General features: G+C 33.7%; 1 protein-coding gene across 2 annotated transcripts in view; it reads left to right on the top strand.

The window, feature by feature from the left end:
* Window positions 1-21,902, top strand: part of LOC140435294 (neurotrimin-like) — a 635,066-nt gene that overhangs the window by 592,394 nt on the left and 20,770 nt on the right. For both annotated transcript variants that reach the window (XM_072524122.1, XM_072524121.1), the window contains exon 9: window positions 11,861-11,923. In XM_072524122.1, the coding sequence (XP_072380223.1) occupies window positions 11,861-11,923 (63 nt within the window). The remainder of the gene's footprint in view (window positions 1-11,860; window positions 11,924-21,902) is intronic.

The raw sequence follows: 21,902 nt of genomic DNA, 5'->3' as shown, positions 1-21,902 counted from the left end.
GGACCGAGCATGTAACAAAGAACGAAGTCATGAGAAGAGTCAACAAAAGAATGGAAATATTGGAAACCAAGACACGAAAGCTGCAATACCTGGGGCATTTTAGGCACAATGAAAGATACAACATACATAAATTAATTATACAAGGGAAAATCCAGGGCAAGAGAAGTGTAGGATGGAGAAAAATCTCATGGTTGCTTAACTTGAGGGAATGGTACGCATGCATATTAATCGAACTATTCCAGCTGATTCTCCAAGATAAAGTAAATGGTAAGAGAGGACCGGGAAGAAGACGCATTTCCTGGCTTCAAAATTTACGAAAGTGGTATAACACGACTACCACTGAACTGTTCCGCGCTGCAATAAACAAAGTAAAGATAGCCGTGATGATCGCCAACATCCGGAACGGATAGGCACTTTAAGAAGAAGAAGATTCAGAGCGACAACATCTAAGATCAGAATAGCCATGATGATTGCCAACCTCCGTCGCGGAGATGGCACGTAAAGGAGAAGAAGAAAGTAAAGTAAAACCTGTGGCCTGAAATTTGCCAAAGTTACAACGCCCAGTATAAGATTGTTATAAGAAAACGTTTTCATTGATTGTGTTACTATAACAATAAAGTCCTCTTAAAACCACTTAAAAGTATTAAAAAGCACTTTATTACTTTATTCCTTATTTGCTTATGGTTCTGAGGCAATTTCTTTTTAATGCGTCGATCCGATTCCCGGCTACGCGATCCGAATGGCAAAAACAATTGACTCTCGATTCGAATTAAAATAGATAATTAACTTTGGAATTTGATTATTCACTTGTTTCGCCATCGCTACGACCGACCAGGGTAGATTGTTTTTTGCCCGCTACTTGTAGACGATTCGATTTGAGTTTATGGTTTTTTCTGTGTTTTTTGAATACTCCTCTTTTTCATTTATCAAAAAACAAAATATAAATAAATGTCTAAAAAGTGTGAATTTTTATTTTTTTTTTCGGTTACAGATGTTGTTAATCACGTTAGTTCACATTTGGGTCGTCATTCCCACTTAGTTTCACCTCTTTCTGATTTTCATACAGAGCCGATATAGTGAAGATACGCTATATAAAGATAAATTTCGTAATCTACTGAAGTCCATTCTCATTGATAACTCCTATCCCATTTCTATCATCAATTAATATCTATTTTTCAAAAGCTATGGGCATTTTATTAGAAAAGCACCAAATGGTGTAATATTACCGTCCATTTCTAAGAATATACAGAAGAGCTTACTGTAGCCCGGACGAGTCATAAAATATATTCCTCTTCTGTAGTTCTCACAAATCGCGAATAAATCAAAATCTTTTAAAATACTTTACATGTTAAAATAGTGTTAAAAACACCAGAACTGTAGGAAAGTTGTATCCGAAGACCAAAACTCCTTTAGAACAAAGAAAATAATGTTGTCTATCATATACACCGTGGGGAGCGCAACTCTTGCTACATTGGCCAGATGAGCTGCTCTCTTTAAGGTCGATTAACATCTTACAAAATCGAATTAGAATTCTCTTGTCCCCTGGCACAACATGCGGTTTCAACCAAACATCTAATCGACTTCACAAACGTCAAAATACGTTGCAAAAAATCCAAAAGCCCTAAATAAAAGAAGTGACATTGACAACATGAGCAAGATATATCACTCTCTAATCATGCAACAAATACAACCACTTCATATCACATAATCCTTTTAAAACAATAATTAATAAAATATTGGTCTAGCTTATAAGACCTTGCATATCGAATAAATTTATTCCATGAACCCCGTATTATATATCTTTAATGCGCTTTCGACAACTATGCTGCTCTTAATCTCATCGACCTCCCACGTAGGAGTAAAACTGAAATGAAAAGACGCGTGTATTGCATTATGCTTTTATCCATTTACAAAAAATTCCAAATGTAAATACTCAGTGTGGTTTTGTCTATGTAAAATCTCAAACAGCATGACCCAATGAAGCTGTCTTTAAAATTTAAATAACCAGACAATTAAGTAATGAATAGAAGTGCTCTGGTTTTTCTTTTACGTCATTTGTTTTTAATGTGAAGTAGCCATACAGTTTTTATAACATCTAAAAAACGTATAAATTGATTGTTCTTTTTCTTCTTCTTCCTTTTTATAAGCAATTATGCTTGTTCACTGGCGAATCAATATCTCTATGGAAGGTTGTCACTCCATATTTTGCGTGGTCGTCCGATACTTCTTCTGTCGATTGGCGACTTATCTCTTGCTATATTGATGACAATGGGTTTCCTCCATTCTGCTTATGTGGTTATTCTTTTTTTCTATATTGTGTCCATTCATGTATACACTGTACGTTACATTTTCTTCTAATGTCTTCACTTCTCTTTTGATCTCTCAGCGTATTTCCTGTAATTCTTCTCAGTACTCTCATCTCTGCCGTTTCCAGTAGCCTTTGCGTTGTGGCTATGTCGGCTCTTGTTTCTGAGGCATATATTGGTCTTACATTGGCTTTATAAATTCTTAACTTTATCTTGGTGTTAGTGTGTTTGTTTCACCATATAGTGTTATTAAGGCATCCTGAGAGTCTATTTGCTTTTTGTACTTGGTCTGTTACTTCTTTGTTAAGTTCTCCATAGCTAGACAGTGTAATTTCCAGGTATTTTATTTCCATTACTTGTTTAATACTGATACCATCAATTTCTATTTTACGTCTGGTTGGTTCTTTGCTGACTACTATTGTTTGAATTTTCTGAGATGAGATTGTTATATCAAATTCTTTTGCTCTTAATGTTAAATATATGAACCAATTTTTGCAGACTATATTATCTTTTTACTATCAATATTATGTTGTCTGCATAACAGAGCATTTTTATTTCCCATTCTGTATCCTCTTCCCTAGTTAACGCTTTTGATGATTTCTTCCATGATCAAATTGAAGAGCATGAGACTCAATGAATCCCCTTGTCTTATTCCGCTGTCTATTTCTATAGGTTCTGTAAGTTTTCCATCTATTCTAATTTTCATTTTGTTGTTTTGGTAGATATTTTTGATAGTTTTTATAATATTGAGGGGAACTTCTCTATTATACAGAAGATGGATTACATCTTTGAGTCTTACTCTATCAAACGCTTTCTTTAGGTCAGCCTGACACAGAAATGCTGGTTTATTATACTCTAGTGATTTGTCAGTAATGCGTTTTATAACGAATATTGCGATCTTCCACTACGAAAACCCTGTTGTTTAACTGCTAAACTATTCCTCTGATTTATTAATTTCTTCGTAGGGTGCCTGTCCGTTCCGAACGTTGGCGATCATTCTGGCTATGACGACTTTATTGGTTGCTATATGAAATAGCTGTGTTGAGGTCTTTCTATACCATGCTCTCAGTTTAGCAAGACAACATATTTTTCTTCGTCTTGGGACCCTTTTTCCTTCAATTTTACCTTGCAAAATGCATTGTAGTAGCTCGTATCTGCCTTGATTTCTCATTATATATTTGAAGTACTGCAGCTTGCGGCTCTTCACGATGTTGACCAAATCCGCAGTTGTGTTCATCCTCCTCAGTACTTCTTAATTGGTGACATTGTCTGTCCATGGTATCTTCAGAATCCTTCTGTATGACCACAGCTCAAAATCCTGAAGTTTTGATAGAGTTTCCGCCTTCAATGTCCAGATTTATTAGCACTTTTAAAATTTTAGTTGTAAGTTTTGGCGTAGTATTTAATAGGTTTATACCTCTGTTGTTTTCTGACTGTTTTTTATCTCCTTTTTTGAATAGTAGAATTAGTTCGCTCGTTCTCCATTCTTCCGGTTTTTTATAATTTTCTTAATTAATTTTGTTAATTGTTCTGTTATTGCTGCTCCATAATATTTCAGTAATTCGTTTGGTATCCCGTCTTTACCTTCTGCTTTTCTGTTCTTCAGGTTTTCAAGTATTTTTCGAACTTCCTTAGCTGATTTTGTCAATTTTATCAGAAACACCTTTGATTTAAGGAAGAAAAATTTTCGTATAATGAGGTTTTGAGTCTTTGGGTTGATATTGAGTGGAAAATTTATGACTGTGGAAGCTTCTATTGATTTTTAATTTGCACAGTAGCCATTTGGATGAGGGCTTGATTTAAACTAGAGAACTCAGCGGGTCTACTTGCATCATCACAAAGGCGTATTGATCTAGAGATTAGGGTATTAATGAGAGAAATAATTTGTGAAGGTGTACGATGAGAAAATAGTTGTTACTTGGCAAAAAACGATGGGTGTGTGTTGGTTTTAGATAAGCAAAGTGATAGTAATGAAAACCTTGGGACTTGGGAATCGGTTTACATCTTCATCGTGAACTGAAAAATAGGATGTATACCATTCAGATGGGTTTGAAAAAATACTAAAGCATCCCGGTCGTAGGTCTGAAATTTTAATTGATTTAAATTTTAATGACGACTGTATGATCAACATATCGTAGCCAACATGTGGGTTTAAGCATTACTGCGGATAGTGCTTGGGTTTTTCGAAGTCTTTCATTAAGATATTAGTAATTATTGGAGATAATGGAGAGTCCATTGGTACAACATTTATGTGCCTCTAGAATTTATTTTGGAAAGTAAAATAAGTGGAAGATTAAATTTTCATAATATCGTTGCCTTTTTTCTCTCCAGACCAATATTCTACCGTTAGACATATATAAACAGAATCTTGATTCGTCACAAAAGTGTGTTTCATCACCCGACAATATCTGCGTGCACGTTGCTCCACCGTCAATCATTAGCTTGACTCTCGTCGTATTGCTCTCTAATGACATGCATGCAGCCGTCTTTTGATAGCTTGAATATAAGTCACCCTTCTTGTAGCTTACCTTACGAAGCTATTAACCCTTGACGCTGAGTATATCCTGTTTTTTCTTACCGTGAGTACTATGAAACAATATTGAGCATAAGTTGTGGCTCTTTACTATTCCCCCTATGTATATGCTGCAGATCCTCTCTTTAATTAGCGATATCATGCTCAGCTTACAACACTTTCAGACATTCAGTTGTATAGCGATTTCCACTTAAGACAAATCTTCCTGCCTTCAACGTACTGTTCAAGTTGCACAGTCTTTAAACGTCTTATAGGCATATTAATAAACTAAATTTTATATAAGTTAACTTAAGTCTTGTTGGAACAACAGTGATAAAGTCACTAGAACTTATACTATATTATATTTTAAACAAGATTTTTAGTTACTGAAGTAAAAACGCCAAAAAAGAAAAAGTAGCATGTAAAAAGCATTGGCTGTCGATTTTTCTTTAGGATCATACCCATTACAATTAAATCAAAATATTTTTAAAGACAAAATTACGAAAAATAAAACTATCCACTTCAATTGTTGAGCAGTGTAAATTTGAAAATATACTATTCTTCAAAATGTCTTTTTTATCTAATTAGATACGTTGTCAAAGTTAAAAGAAGCCTTTGATCAAACAAATATTTATTAGGTCATAGCTTCGCCTTTTGAATATTTGAGAAACTAATTAAATCTCACTTAGCCAAAATACTAATTACTAGTTGAAATGTTCCCTGTAACTCGAAAACAAGGACATTTTACAGCGACGCTTCGTCGAGCTGAAGGATATCTCTGTTTCCGTGAATTATTCATTATAATACCATTAATCTTAATTAATCCCGAAGCTGAAATCAGAATGGAATTGACAAAATAATCCCCGAAGATATCTAAATGTAACATTCATTATTAAGGAGTTTCGGCCGTAGTTCAAGTATTAGTTTCGATTTCGAGTTTTGGGGATTGGGAGAGCTCTGTATTATCGGCGGGAGCTGTCGGTTGGAGTGAATGTGTATGTAGCAGATCCACACAATCGATACCATATTTGGAGCCAATGACGGGGGACAAAGACTGATAAGCTCATTAGTTTGTAATGAAATAAAGCTATGAGTATGTACCTACAATGGGGGATAGAGTTACGCGGCAGCCTAAAATGTCTATATGAAAATCATCCATTTGATAATAGAGATCAATATTGTATTACAAAAAAATTATTAACTTTGTAAACTATTTTTTACTTTTGTACTTTATAAAAATAGTACGAGAGATTGTTATTTAAATTCGTTGAATCCGCAATTTATTTTTGATGGGACAGAATATATTAGCTTTGCTGCTACTACATGTCGGTTCTAACGGTTTCCATCATTTTCCGACTTCCAATCGCCACTTTGTCTGGTAATACCATAGATCATCTTCTCTGTTTCTTTGTCTCACCTCTTTGTTTATTCCTTCAAGCTTATTCTCGGTCTACCTTGTTTCTTCTGGTTGCCATATTTGGATTTCTTTTAATATTCGCTATTTATCCATTTTTTGTACATGTTCGAACTAGATTAGTTATTTTTTTTTATAAGTTATCTGTGATAGTTCGTTAACATTATTTCCCGAATGCGTTCGTCTTCTTATTGCTCTTATTCAAAAATATGTATGTTATTCTCAGTGTTGCTAATCTTTATTGTTTCTTTCAGTGGCCATTGTTCACAGCCGTATAGTGATAGTTTTTACTATAGTCTTTTACTCTCTTTTTTTTTCTTTTTCCATTGATTGGTCCCATAAAATACTGTTTAACATTGTAATGGCTTTGTTTAATATTCCATCGTGCGAAATATTCATACTCAGATATTTGTAATAGTAGCAGTGCTTTATCGTAGTTCTGTTGTCTAATATGAGATCTTTTTGTTGCCCTCCAATTAAAAGTACAGTACGGCCGCGTTAATCCGAACCGAATCGAAGAAACGGGTTATTTGGATAATCGCATCGTTCGGCACTTTTTTATTGAGAGAAGAAAAACTACAAAAATCAATGAAAATGCTTAAAAATTCTTTATGTTTAGGTTGTCTTCTGCCCAACTGATAGCCGTGTTCTGGGCTTTAACAGCTTCAGCAGCAGAAGTTTTTAAAGCAGGTGGTTCATTATCGACATCCTCCTCCGTTTCCGTTTCTTCATGTTGAATGGCCCTTACGCCTTATGATACCCATTCTCGAACCTCAGCTTTAGTAATTATTTTCATGTTATCATGAGCCAGCTGAGCAAAAAGGGCTTAAAATAATGTCTTTATCGTTGGACGAAGATTCGTCAACAGCCACTAAGTTTTTATCCTTAAGTTTTTCCAAGAAAGTTGAATTAAACTTTGTGAAATGGATGACCAACAATTTACCAAATTAAAAACGACGTATTTGAAATTAACTTTTATAAAGCTTCTAACAGATCCATTCCACTTTGCTCGTCAGCAAGAATGTTGTAGAGTAAAGCTTTTCGATAGCGCAGTTTTGTGTTCTGGTCCATTGGTTGAATCACAGCTGTCGTTTTCGATGTTAAGAACATAGCAAAAATTTTATTCTCTTTACTACAAAGTTCATCAGCGGATGGATGAACAGGGCAGTTTTCCAGCAGCAACACTGTCTCCTGAGGGAGGTTCACATTTGTGAGATGACGACGATCATCAGGGACGAATTCAGTTTTTAACCAATTCAAGAATAAATCTCTTGTCACCGATACACTTTTTTGCCCTCGATACCATATGGAAATATTAACAGATTAAAATGCACGAAGCTTGTTAGCATAAAGGTAATTCTTTCTTTCATAATTTTTCGACCAGTAACGTTCTTTTCTTAAAATAACAGCAATGTGTAATTTGGTAACATGCTCCAAAATAACCCACTTTCATTTGCATTTTAAATTTGCTCAGGTGTCAAATTATTTTTAATCACAAGTTCTTCAAATGCAGTTCGAAAGAGTTTGATGCCGTCGGCAATACTCGAAAGTTTCTCACCAGTAATTTTTAAATGTCTAACTCCATAACCTCTTGAAGTTGTCCAACTAACCCTTACATGCGCTAAAAGCTTGGTAATTTGGTAAGATTTCACGATGGAAATAAAGGCTTTTTCACACATAATTTCACCACTTACCGGAACATGCTTTCTCCGCTGTTGTAAGAACCACATAAACAACGCACTTTCTACCTTCGGATATTCGGAAGGTTTGATGGGTTTCCTCTTCCCTGGACCGCTTTCCGTTTTGCTGACGAACTTTTTGATCTTTTCTTTGTTCTTCTTAATTTCAGTAATGGTAGATTTGCCAATACCGAACTGTTTTGAAATGAAACTGTAGCTAATTCCTTGCTGTATCAACTTGAGAATATTGGTCTTTTGTTCGATAATCAAAGTGACTTGTTTACGTGCAGCCATCTTAATAGAAAAGCACTAACAGATTATGTCGATTTAATCGTGTGGGAGGCAGGGGGACTCGTGCTTTCAAAATATATTTTAAATAAAGTAGGAGACAAGCAACATCCTGGCTTCAATCCCTTTGATGTTACAAACCATGTTGTTATTTGTGTCCAAAATTTTATTAGTACTATATTAATATTCGATATAAATATCAATTTTATGGCGAAGTAGAGATCATCTACGACAGATGCTCCAGAAACGACATCAAGATCAGAATTGAAAGCTTAATTCAAAGCAACTGAAAATGCAGTGCTCACGATATCACCAATAACAATAGAAATCAAATAATAGGATTTGCAGCTTCTAAGGGCATGGTCGTTGGAAGTACCTACTTCTCCCACAAAAATATTCATAATGTAACATTGACTTCGCCTGATGGAACAACAGAAAAACAAGTAGATCACATCCTTATAGAAACCAGGCACTTCTCTAATCTAATAGATGTACGTACTTATCGTGGGGCTAATACAGATTCAGACCACTTTTTGGTAGGCGCAAAAATAAGAGCAAGAATTTCAAACGTAAAAAAAGAAAGGGATGAGAAAGAGAGAAAAGAAAAAAGGAAAGTACTAGCTATAATTTAAAAGTCTTGAAAGAGCCTTGTAGAGTAGAAAGGTATCAAAATTACCTAACAGCTACTGAGCAATAGGATAACGGCAGATTACGTCCAAGAACCAGAAGAATCCACTCCACGACGTTGATTCGACGATGAATATGAAGATATAAAAGAAAAAAATATACTTATAAACTGCAACAAAAAAGAACAATATAAGTAGCAAACGTACAAAGAACTCAGAAAAAAACTCAAAAAACTCAGACCTTGTAAAAAAAATATTATGCAAGAGCTTCAATTACTAAAGAAAAAAAATGGAACTAGAAAGTTCTATAACATCTTAAATAAGACAAGAAAAGTATTTAAACCACGGCTGACGATATGTAGGAACAAAAATGGACATACAGTTAGTAGCACTGACGCAGTACAAAGCACTTCAGAGAACTATTCGGTACTAAAGTGGAAAATGATGCGTTACCAAAGACTAAAAAATAACACCCACGTAAAACCTTCTTCAATATTGAAAGTAAGAGATGCAATCACACGCCCCAAAAATAACAAGTCTCCAAGAGTGAACGGTATCCCTGCAGAGCTCATCAAACATGGAGGTAACAGCATGATGCATCAAATTCACAGCACAAAAGTTTGGAAAAAAGAACAAATACCAGAGGAATGGTGCACTGTAATCATATGTCCACTACACAAAAAGGGATATTTGTTGAAATTAAAAAATTATAGGGGTATAACTCTTCTAAACACAATATACAAAATATTTTACAATACTCTATACAGCCGTTTAAGTTCGTACGTGGAAGAACTTCTTGATGAAAATCAAAGCCGTTTTAGGCCAGATAGGTCAACAATTGTCCAGATTTTTGTGTTTAGAAAAAACCAATGAATTTAACATTGATACGTGATACGATCAAAATTACTCACCTATACGATCCCTGTTAGCGGCACCAGTAGGAAATAGAAGTAGAGGTAGCCCAAGATTGAGATGGGAGGATGATGTGAGCGATGAAAATTGGCGCAGCAAACCGGCAGTGGTTGGCGATGAAGAGAAACGACTGGGGAAGGTCGAGGCTTAACTAGAGCTGTAGCGCCCATGATGGTGATGATAATAATATTCGTACTTTTCATTGATTGCCAAAGCTTCTGAACAAATGAGTAATTGAGATGTTGGAAAATTACCTTAATGTGTAGAAATATTTATCTGGCTTAATAAATAGTAGCGTACTCATAATCACAAAAAAAAGGTTAAAATGAGTAAGAGATTCTTGCAGTCAGTCTGAAGAAGCCAAATTATGGAACTAAACTCAAGCGAAACTGGTTTTATTTGAAGTTTCTAAAAATTTAAGTATTTAATTCTATCTTTTACTTAATTACCTTTAAAAAAATGAGCAGTGAATATTGTGACATAGATACGAGTAATCGTTCTGCATCATCTGATTTGATAAAGTTCAAATCATCTGATTCAAGATCATCTAAATGATAAAAATGAATAAAAAATGTCTTTTTTGCTTTATAATTTAAATTAATTATTTTTAATAAAAAATAAAAGTAACTAACTCCTTCTATAAACTAAGGTGTCCACAGTCCACAAATCTTACGAAAACGAACTACAATAATCCAAGGAAGAGCTATCACTCCTAATCCTATAAAAGCGAAAGATTTCAACCAGCTTTAAGTTAACCTAAACGGGAGTTAACTAAGGAAGAATGTTAATAGGGTTAAGGAAGATAATTAACTTTATTGGCGAAATGCTCGCCGAGGGGTGGAAACCCTTCTCGGGAATTTCTCAAGCACTGACTTCTGGAATTTCCACGACGTAAAGAGTCCATTTGATGAAGGCGCTGAGTTTATGCAGAAATATTTGCCGAGGAGCAGGTGCTGCTGGATGAAATAAGGACGTAAAGAAAGGAATGTTTGAATTAAAAATTCGTTTTATTACTAATTATTAGTGGCATTAAAGGTGATTCAAAGAAGCTGCGCTTGTGACATTTATGTGTATATAAAACTTAAAAGAAGAAACGTAGATGTTAATTAAATGCTGCTAAATTACATAGAAAGATAAAACATACTGAATAACAGCAATATTTAATAAACTACTAAGTGATATTACAACAGCAGAGAAGATAATGAGAAAGACGAAGAGAAAAGATCTAAGAGGAACTAATCCAAAAACCAGTGTGAAATGCTCAAAGGCATATCAACAGAATATATTTTGATCACACGAGAGCTAATTTAAAATACGGAAATAACGAAACAAACGGTCATGTAATATTTATGGACCTTAAGTAAAGTATTGAATTAAATATATCCAATGCTGACATTAAATTAAAAATTAAAAATGAGTTAACTACATAACAATGGTCAAAGATTTGTATCACAATACCTATTTCATTCGAGACGTAGAAGTGCCCTGAACCTAATTCCTAGTACTTCCACTGACTGTATATATTATATAGAACTGATGACAGATGAATACTATTTCCCCTCAGAAATGGATTGTTAGAAGAAGTGTGATTGAATAGCTGACAAGAACACCCGACTTAACACCACTGGATTTTTTTCTCTAAGTTTATCTGAAAAACCACGTTTATTTTAACGCACCAACTAACTTTAACGGTTTTAAAAATTGCATTTGTCGAAAAATGCAGAGATTGCCGTAGAAATGATTAATAATTATATTCAGAGCTTCCACAATATATTGTATTCTTATTAACACAGTATTTTAAGCAGTATTTTAAGCATTTATTATAATTAATAAATGGCAATTTAGTCCAGCTATTGATTTTTATAACTAACTAGCATATGACTACATATAACTAGCATTTTGTAAAAGAAATAAATTTTCTGGGATAAACCGTTCAAAGTTTTTATTTAAAAACATTACAAGATGGCGGCGTTACAGGATATAGTAGACATACAAACTTGAAGGATACTCTAAAAAATGCATATGCATATAAGTTCATTTAGTTCAAAAATAGCACCTTTTGCCAGACTTTATCACAACCCAGTATTAATGTAATAAACTTGAATTGGATTTTATTTTTTCAGAAATTCCGGCTCCAACGACAATAAAAACTACTACTCATCTGGCTACTCCAGTCGCCAAAAAAGGTAAATTTATTTTGTAACTTAAATATGCTTTTGCTTGACGTAATAATATCTTCTCTAAATTTTTAAATGTTTTAAATAATTTTCATCAAAATCCTGTAAAGAATGGACTCAGTGGCCCAGTCTTATAATATTATTATCAGCTTATCTGTCATCGAATGCCATAGTCTGTGGACTAGTACGCATTTCGATGCGCATCGCCCCGCCTCGAATTTTCCCATTGGCTCTTGACCTGGAAATCCCTATTTATCGCTCGAACAGCGCATATAATATCGGCGATTTTTAGGTCAGCCAGGTCAGTCCCTCACGGGCTCTCCGAGAGCTTAGTGCTCTCGGGGCTCTGCTTCCTGCAATTATTTTCCATACTCTGTGTTTCAACTTAACTTGGTGTTTTTATTTCGACGAAGAAATTGTCATGTAAGAAATATCTTGCCTTTTTTAAGGAAAGACACCGAAGATAAATATTTTCCAAGTCCATAACCCGAAAATGGACTTAAGTAGAGTCTCGACAGTATATTCGAAGCCCTCTACAGAGCACCCAAGGATATCAGAAGGTGGTTAGACCCTTAATTGTTCCCCCGAGGTGACATATCATACTATTCTGTATTTAATTATTGAATTAAAAGTCTTCTCTAAAAAATATTTACGAGATTTACAATTGATTTTCTTTAAATTTCATAATCATTATGAAGATTTAAATTAATTATTCAAAACAACGATATAAGAGAAGTGTATAAATATCTACGCAATTTAAGAGAAGGATGCAAACCTAAAATAGTCATGCAGAAATCAAGATTAGTAAATAACCAGCGAAACAAGAGATTTTTTCTAGACTTTTTTAGAGAAGCACGAAAAGAAACAGCTTATGAATATTCATGACATTGAGCCTATGGGCTTTTTTCCTTCCATGAAAGAGGTAAAACTAGAACCACGAGTACAAAGGAATAACAAAACTCTAGGTATTACCAACGTTCCCTCTGATCTATATAAATTAGGTGGCGAACACCTTGTAGGAAAAATGCATGCGCTCTTAAACAAGATTTGAAGTGATAAAAAGATCACTAGCGATTGAAAAACCGAGATTATATGATCAATCTATAAAATCAGGGATAAACTGAAATGCTAAGATAAACCCCAAAAAATAGATTTCGAGAAGGCTTTCGATTCTATATATCCCAAGGCAGTAATAGAAGCTTTGACCAACCAAGACATTGACAAACCGTACATAGAAACTTTAGCAAATATATACACACAAGCAAAAGCTAAGATAAAAATTTATGCAAACACTTCAGAATTTCCAACTACCAGAGGCGTCCGACAAGGAGACGCAATCTCACCCAAGCTCTTCACTGCAATTCTAGAAAATATATTTAGCAAAATGAACTGGCAAAATAAAAGAATATTATATGACATAAGAATGAATATGTAAGGGAGGTTTCACCATAATCGGTAGAATATGCTGAAAATTATGCTGATGATGATGATATATAAGCGAATTTAAGATATGGGGATATTAGTAATTCATTTAACTACGTCGATATTTTTTATAATACCAAAGAAACACAGTAAAACGATAAGCAGTGATTACCAAATAAAAAATATGATGTCACGTTTTAAAGACATTGCTACGAGTTATACATAGTAGTATATATGGTAGAATTTACCCTTACACACTTTTGGTATCTTTTATTGAAGAAGTATATATTTTTTTTGTCAAACTGTGATCGATTTGATTTCCGTAATTTCTCGGAATACATCTAGATGGATCAGATAATGAAAGTTAACAAAGAAAATCAAACTGCCGAAATTACCAGAAGAATAAGGTTAGCATGGGCAGGATTTTTAAAACTGAGTTGGATCTTAAAAAGCACTAAAATAGAACAATATTTGAAAACCAGAATTTACGATCAGTGTATCCTCCCTATACTCACATATGGTTCACAGACGTGGACACTCACCAAGTCTAATATGGATAAAATAGTAAAAGCACAAAAAGCGATGGAAAGATCAATGCTCGGGATGAGACTAATAGACAAAATAACAAACAAATGGATTAGAATCCAAACCAAAGTAAAAGGCGCAGGAGAACATGCTGCCAAATTAAAATGGAAGTTTGCAGGACACAATGTCCGACTAAAGGATAAAAGATGGAACCACGAAATAAAACAATGGAGACCTCGGTTAGGAAAGTTATGATATTAAGAAGATCGAAGAACACAACTGGAAGCAAGTGGCGCCAAATAGAAAACAGTGGATTGATTTGGGGGAGGCCTATGTCCAAATTTGGATTACTTAAGGCTGAAGAAGAAGAGAAGAATTTCTAGGAAGTAGTTGCGTAGTTCCGTGGATACCTTTTTTACTGAATCTTGTCCTAGCTTCTTATATATTTGATATCACAGCAAAGAAACATTTCTTATTTATTCGCCTTTCTAGGTACACTGTATTATCAGAACATTTTTCATCTCATTTTATATTTATTTTAGCCTGTCTCTTGTTGTTTCAAAAATCAAATTTAAAATAAGTTTAATAACTTAAGTAATTGAATAAACACTATAACTTTGACAATTTATTTTTATTTTATAATCTTGACATTTTCATTATAATACAAAAACAAAAATAAACTAATAAAATCAAATACGTACAAAAAAATAACAAAAAAAAAAAGATGCTAACAGCATACAGAAAATCTCGAATAAACGATGATCCAAAACGGACCAATATCTGTATTAATTATGTAGTAAAAATGACGCAAAAAAAACATTCCTTATTACTATTACAATAAATAACATTAAATGTTTTTGTCCAAAAAATAAATAAAATTAAATAATTTTAAATGTTCAGCTGCAAATCGTCCTTTTCCTTTTCTCTTATAACCCCGAAAAACTCAAAAGATCATCAAATTCTAATTGTCACATCATCCAATAACCCCCTTCGTCGAAAATAACAGACAGACGCGATAAAAGACCGTCTGGAAATTGCCTTAATTTGTGCCTTAAGGACATCTCCGCATCACTCGGAGAGTCTTCTCCCGTTCTTTTCATTTTTACAGTTATCGGCCCGACTGTATTAGTGTTTCTACTTTTATTCGCGGCAATATTAAGCCAATCTTCATCTTTTATAGCTGTTTAATAAATAAGTCCTCGGTTGGGGGTTGTTTTTACTTATTTTGCCAACAGCGGTGGAGATTTTTAGGGAAATATTTAAGGGTATCTAAACTGTTATTTCATGCATATAATTTAATCAATATGTACTCACAGAATTGTAGAAAAAACTGGTAATTGAAAACTATCATTAATAATTCTGAACAAAACATATTAATGAAAGTTTAATTAATCAACTACCTGATCAGCTGTAAAAAAGAGATAAGCCAAGCAGTAAACAAACTAAGATCTCCAGATTTAGACAAAATTAAAATTCATTTGCCGTTTCCAGTAGCCTCTGCGTTGTGGTTGTGTCGGGTCTTGTTTCTGAGGCATATGTAATTATTGGTCTTACACTGGCTGTATAAAATAAATTCTTGACTTCATCTCAGTGTCAATGTGTCTGTTTCGCCATATAGTGTTACTAAGGCATCCTGCCAGTCTATTTACTTTTTGTACATGATCTCTCACTTCTTTATCTAGGTCTCTGGGTAATTCCCAGGTATTTTATTTCCATTACTTGTTCAATACTGATGCCATCAATTTCTATTTTACATCTGGTTTGTTCTTTGCTGACTACTATTGTTTTAGTTTTCTGAGATGTGATTGTCATATTAAATTCTTTTGGTCTTATGTGAAGTCTGTGGTCCAGTCTTTGCAGACTATTTTTATCTTGGGCTATCAATATTGCCTCGTCTGTGTAACAAAGTACTCATAATTCTTTGTTTCCCATTTTATATCCTCTTTCCTTTTTAACGCTTTTGATGATTTCATCCATGATTTAATTGAATAGCATTGCACTCAATATCATGTCTTATTCCGCTGCCTATTTCTATAGGTTCTGTAAGTTTTCCAATCTATTCTGACTTCCATTTTGTTGTTTTGTTAGATGGTTTTGATAGTTTTTATAATATTTAGGGGAACATCTCTATTACACAGAAGAAGGATTACATCTTAAAGTCTTACTTTGTCAAACGCTTTCTTTAGGTCAATTAGACACAGAAATGCTGGTCTATTATACTCTAGTAATTTGTCAGTAATTTGCTTTATAACGAATATTACATCTGTACATGATCTTCTACTACGAAAACTCTGTTGTTCATCTGCTAAACTCATCTGATTAAGATAAGATATAAAAAAATATATCCACTGAACAAAAAAAAAGAATATTTTAAAATAAAGAGTTGTTATAACCTATAACTTTTAAGTTTTTTAATTTGAACTTTTTGTTTGACACGAAAATTTAAAAAAGACAACAGTAACAATTATAAAAACTATAGTATCTAATGGCTGGCAACAACACTGTTTCATTTACCACTGCAATACGTATTTATAAAAATGTCGGGAGGTAGAAACAACACTTACTTATGGTCTACGCATTGATAATCCCCAACGATATCTTCTGTGAATGTTTTGGTTTTTTCTAGCAGGATTTTTGCAAGGATTTTGTAGATGGTATTTAGGTGCGGTATTCTCTGTAGTTATTACAGTGCTTTTTGTTTTGGTGGATGAGTACAATATTCCCTTTTTCTATTCATCTGACATATTGGTTTAGGTAGAGACGGCACTCTAAGAAGAATTAGCAGAAAATCGGCTAAAAATAAAATGAAAATAATAAATTTATTATATTTTAATCTAACAATGATCACAACGCTGTTAAAAAATACATTATCATCATTATTCTGGCCTGACAACCCTGCGTGGGTCCCAAACCTCAAGAATTCCTCTCCAGTCATCCCTATCCATCCCCCTCCTCCGCCAAGCACGTGTCCCCATATTTCTCATATCTTCATCAATGTTATCCAGGAACCTTGTGCTGGGTCTTCCTTTTCTCTAACCAATGGATCTATCAAGGACCGTTTTTCTAGCTAGATCATTTTGTTACATCCACATTACATGCCCCATCCACCTCAGACGTCCTGTCTTAATATGTTTTACGATATCTGGTTCCTGCTATATTCTATAAAGTTCGATGTATCTTCTTCTCTACACTCCATTGTCATTCACTGCTCCATAGATTCGACTTAGTAATTTTCTTTCGAAATATTACAACATTCCAACATATTTTCATTACTTTTTGTTAGAGTCCAACTCTCTGAACCATATGTTAGGACTGGGTATTCTTGTTTAATAGACATTTATTTTTATATTTCTCGATATAATTGTGGATTTAAGGAGGAGATTGAGCACAAAAAAGCATCTATTGGCCGTAAAAGCTCTCGATTTACCACCTCTAAAACCAGCCTGATATTTTCCTACTATCCGTTCTGCGTATGGTGCCATACGGTGACATATTACTGTGGAAAGTATTTTGTACACTGCATTTAGAAGCGTAATTCCTCTGTGGTTAAAGCATTCAAAGATACCTCATTTTTTGTGTATGGTACAAAGTTTTCCAATATTCCAATCATTGGGGAGGGATTTCAGTGTCCATATCTCTTTTATAAGCTGCTGTTATCCCATTATGGTATCGTGGCCATCTGCTTTATATAGTTCAGCTGGGAGAATATCTATTCCAGGTAATTTGTTTAACGGCTGGTTTTTTAACTGCATCTTTAACTTCAAGAATCGTTGGTGCTTGAAAAATACATTCAAACGCATAAAAATAAAAGAAAAGTAAAGCAAATATTTTTCTTCGTGTATCTTCTGTCTCTTTTGATAAAGAAAATAATTTAAATGGAATTCTTCCTAGAATTATTCGGACATTCCTACGATACTATCACACTAACTAAAAGCCTAGTGCACAACCAATAGAACTAAACAAAATAAAAAATTTGTGCACTTAATGAAATTGCCAAGGGACATTCTTTCCACTTGAAAAAAAGAATTGGGGGGCATTAATACCATTTACAATATCTGCATCAAATATTACTACTTTTAAAAGTATTGGTAATAAATTCAAAACAAAAATTAAACAAAAGGAAAACAGAACGAAAAAAGATGAGAAAAAGAATATTATGTGTACGAAATTTGAACAGCTGTCGAAAGCAACGACAAAAACAAAACATAATATTCGTTTTCTCTGTCACTGTACGCCACTGAGTTGCGTTGCGCATTTATGACACACCAAATGTAATTGGATAGATTTTTCAAGAGGGTAAGATGTGTCTTGATATTATTTTGGAAAGGCCTATTATTTTTTGCGCTTTGCCTTTTTGTGAGGCTCTTATTAAATATTTCGTACGAAATAACCGTTGTAGGCGAATATTAAGATAATTTCTGCGCCGGGATTAGTGTTATTGCTACGGTTTTGAGTTTTCGATTTCGGTGGATATTCCGTAATGATTAAATATGCATAAAGGCCTCCGAGGGGAAGAATAAGCGTGAAATGGTAATAAAAGATGTATGTATGTATATGAAAAAATGATGTAAGTATTACGCTACGATTTGTTTTGTAAATATTTTGATTATTCATAAGCTTATTCTCTGATTGTTTTCCATTAAAGCAATTCTCATTTAACCATACACTTTTAAATTAATCAGTCTAAGAATATTTTCCTACCAATTCTTTGTCCTTATAACTAAGATGTTTGATTGGTAAATTGCTTTTCAGGTTACATGTCTTCAAAATTCTAGTTTCTCCTCCATGTTGTACCGTTTTGTTAATCAAGTAAATCCATAAACGCAAGCAAGCAAGCAATTTAATTAAAGCCAGCCTGTAGACATGTCCACAACTAAGAATTATGTTCGGGTGTAACAATTCATTGGAGCGAGGTGTATTAAGTCGAGTTAAAAACAGGAGTCACTCCACCGCGCTCCAATGCTCCAGACCATCCCTTTCCTCCCTATAGTACTCTGATGCGCGATAGGGGCACAACTATCAGCCAAACGCTCTTCATGTAGGAGTCCTGGGTAATAGAACTCCAACATGGTTTTCTAACCGAATCAAATTCAGAACAGCGTATGTCGCTATAATCCTGTTATCCTTGTGTGACTTATCCGCGAACGAAAATTGCTTACTTAGGTCTCAAGGCTCCACTCTGAGCTAGCTCAGTTCGGAGACTTGGTGCTCAAGGCGTTCGGCCCCATTTGCTTGAGTTTTTAAGGTTTTTTGTTAATTTTTTTTGTGGCTTTCGCCGGTTTTTTGTTAGTACTTTTTTTAATTTTTTTGGTGGCCGAAGCCACTTTTTGCGTTTTTTGTGATTTTTTTGTAGGATGTCTGAAACAAAAAAATAGAATTAGTGCATATATATAATAATTATCAAATTACCTGAGCCCACACTGTACTTGCGTTTGTCCACGAGCTTTTAGAGCTGCGAATCCAGAAACGTTTAATAATGATGTTTATTTATATAATTAGAAATATTCGTTTACTAAAAGGTAGGCAATTTCTATTGTTTACTGGATTACGATTACTTACCACACAATTTGCAATTCCTGTATTTACCACATAAATTACTCAAGATTTGGTACCACTGTCCGACTATAGTTGAAAAGTTTGACAGACATCTTGAAAACTATTAAGTTTAGAGAAAAATGACAGGAACTTGCTGTGTCTAAGATGACCTAAAAGAATGTTTCTTGGGCCAAAAGCCGGTTGTTTTTAAAATTTGTTTAAAAAAGTTTTTTAAACAATTTCTGCCCAAAATTTTGTCAGTCATCCTTCTGATTTGTTTAAAAGGCATATTTTTGAACAGGAATCCGTAAAGAAACCAAATCAGAAACATTTTTTCTACAGGAGCGGCCTCACAACCTGAACCACAATTCTTTTAAAGCCATTTAGAACCATTTATTTGTAAGCATTTTGTTTCTGTTGATAATTAATGTCAATATTATTAAAATGTATCAATGCCGTACAGAAATTTTTGATCGTTATATCCCACTTATCAGAGGGAAATTAGTTTTTCACTTATAAGCAAATGTACTGTGACGCAATATTGATAGAAGATAGTCTGCAGAGACTGGTCCACAGATTTAACATAAGACCAAAAGAATTTAATATGACAATCTCATCTTAGAAAACTAAATCAATAAGAGTCATCAAAGAACCAAACAGATGTAAAATAAAAATTAATGGCATCAGTATTGGACAAGTAGTGGAAATAAAATACCTGGGAATTACACTGCCTAGCAATGGGAACCTGGAGAAAGAAGTGAGAGATCAAGTACAAAAAGCAAATAGACTGGCAGGATGCCTTAATAACACTATATAACGAAACAGACTATATATATATATATATATATATATATATATATATATATATATATATATATATATATATATATATATATATATATATATATATATATATATATGACACTGAACCAGAAGTATTTGCTGACAACGTAAGGAAGTAAACGTTAAATAGTGGGTTTGCAGCAATAAAAATGAAATGTGTACTCTTTTAAATTTTTATTCCAAGCTTTCGGACATTGGTTATGTCCTTCATCAGGGAGCTACAAATGTGATTAAGAAATTGTTGGTGTTGGTATAATTAATTAAAAATTGTTTCTACTTACAAACTTAACGAGGTTGTATCAACAAAGATCTATTATAATATTGATAAAATTTATCATGGTCTCTCATCTATTTTAATATATAAAAACTATTTTTATGTTTAAAATTTTAAAAAATATATATATGTATATATTAATATAACTTTAAAAATACAATTTTTGAACCAAGTCGCAGAGAACAGAGAGATTGGATGACAGAAGGAATCTTGGAAATGATAGAGGACAGAAGAAGGCAAAAGAATATCAACATGACTTAGTATTAACAGTTGCATAATCAAATAAGAAGGAAGATAAGAGAAGCTAAAGAGACTTATTTCGCTGGAAATGCCAAGAAATAGAAGACTTACAAATTAAATATGATAACTTCAATCTCAATATGAAAGTTAAAGAATTAGCTGGGGTAGCAAAACAAAAAATCTCAAGCATACTATTGGATAAACAAGGAAACATTTTAGTGGAGACAGAACAAAAATTAGGAAGATGCAAAGAATATACAGAGGAATTATTCCACGACCAGGAAAATATAAATGAAGATAATCAGAGTAAAGACGAGGGACCCGAAATAACAAAGTCAGAAGTTGTGCATGCAGCTAAGTCCATGAAAAGTAATAAAGCTGCTGGTCTAGATGAAATACCAAGTGAATTGCTAAAACTAGTCAATGAAAAAAACATAGATCTTTTAGTCCAACTACTGAACACAATCTATTCTACAGGAATCATTCCACGTAAAATGCTGACATCAACATTTATTTGTCTACCAAAGAAAGTAAATGCCAAAGAATGTAGTAATTATCGAACGATCAGTCTAATGTCACATACCTTAAAAACCCTGCTAAAAATCTTCCATAATAGAATACACGCTAAGCTAGCGATGGATAGTAGTGATTCCCAGTTTGGATTTCGGAATGGAGTGGGCACAAGAGAGGCACTATTTTCTTTTAAAGTGCTGACCTAAAGATGTTTGGATGTTATTCGAGATCTTTATGTATGCTTTATAGACTACAACAAGGCATTCGATATGGTAAAACATGACCGACTTATAGAAGTACTCAAAAACAAGAATCTGGATATGTGGGATGTAGCATTAATATCAAATTTATACTACAGCCAACGATCAAATGTGAAAATTGGAAGAAAAGTATCAGAAAAAGTGGAGATAAGGTCAGGCAAGGTTGCATACTGTCGCAGTTATTGTTTAATGCTTATTCTGAAGAAATCATACAAAAAGCTTTGGTAAACGAGACAGTCGGCATAAAAGTAAACGGAAGTTTAATTAACAACATTAGGTATGCCGACGATACAGTCATAATAGCCGACAATTTGGAAGACTTATCTTCCAAGACTTAGAAAAAATGATGAACAAAATATTAAGATATAGTGGAGAA

The sequence above is a fragment of the Diabrotica undecimpunctata genome, chromosome 2 (assembly GCF_040954645.1).
Source record: "Diabrotica undecimpunctata isolate CICGRU chromosome 2, icDiaUnde3, whole genome shotgun sequence".
NCBI classification, from domain to species: Eukaryota; Metazoa; Arthropoda; class Insecta; order Coleoptera; family Chrysomelidae; genus Diabrotica; species Diabrotica undecimpunctata.
The sequence above is the reverse complement of the archived record's forward strand: the minus strand, read 5'-3'. Positions and strand labels throughout refer to the sequence as shown.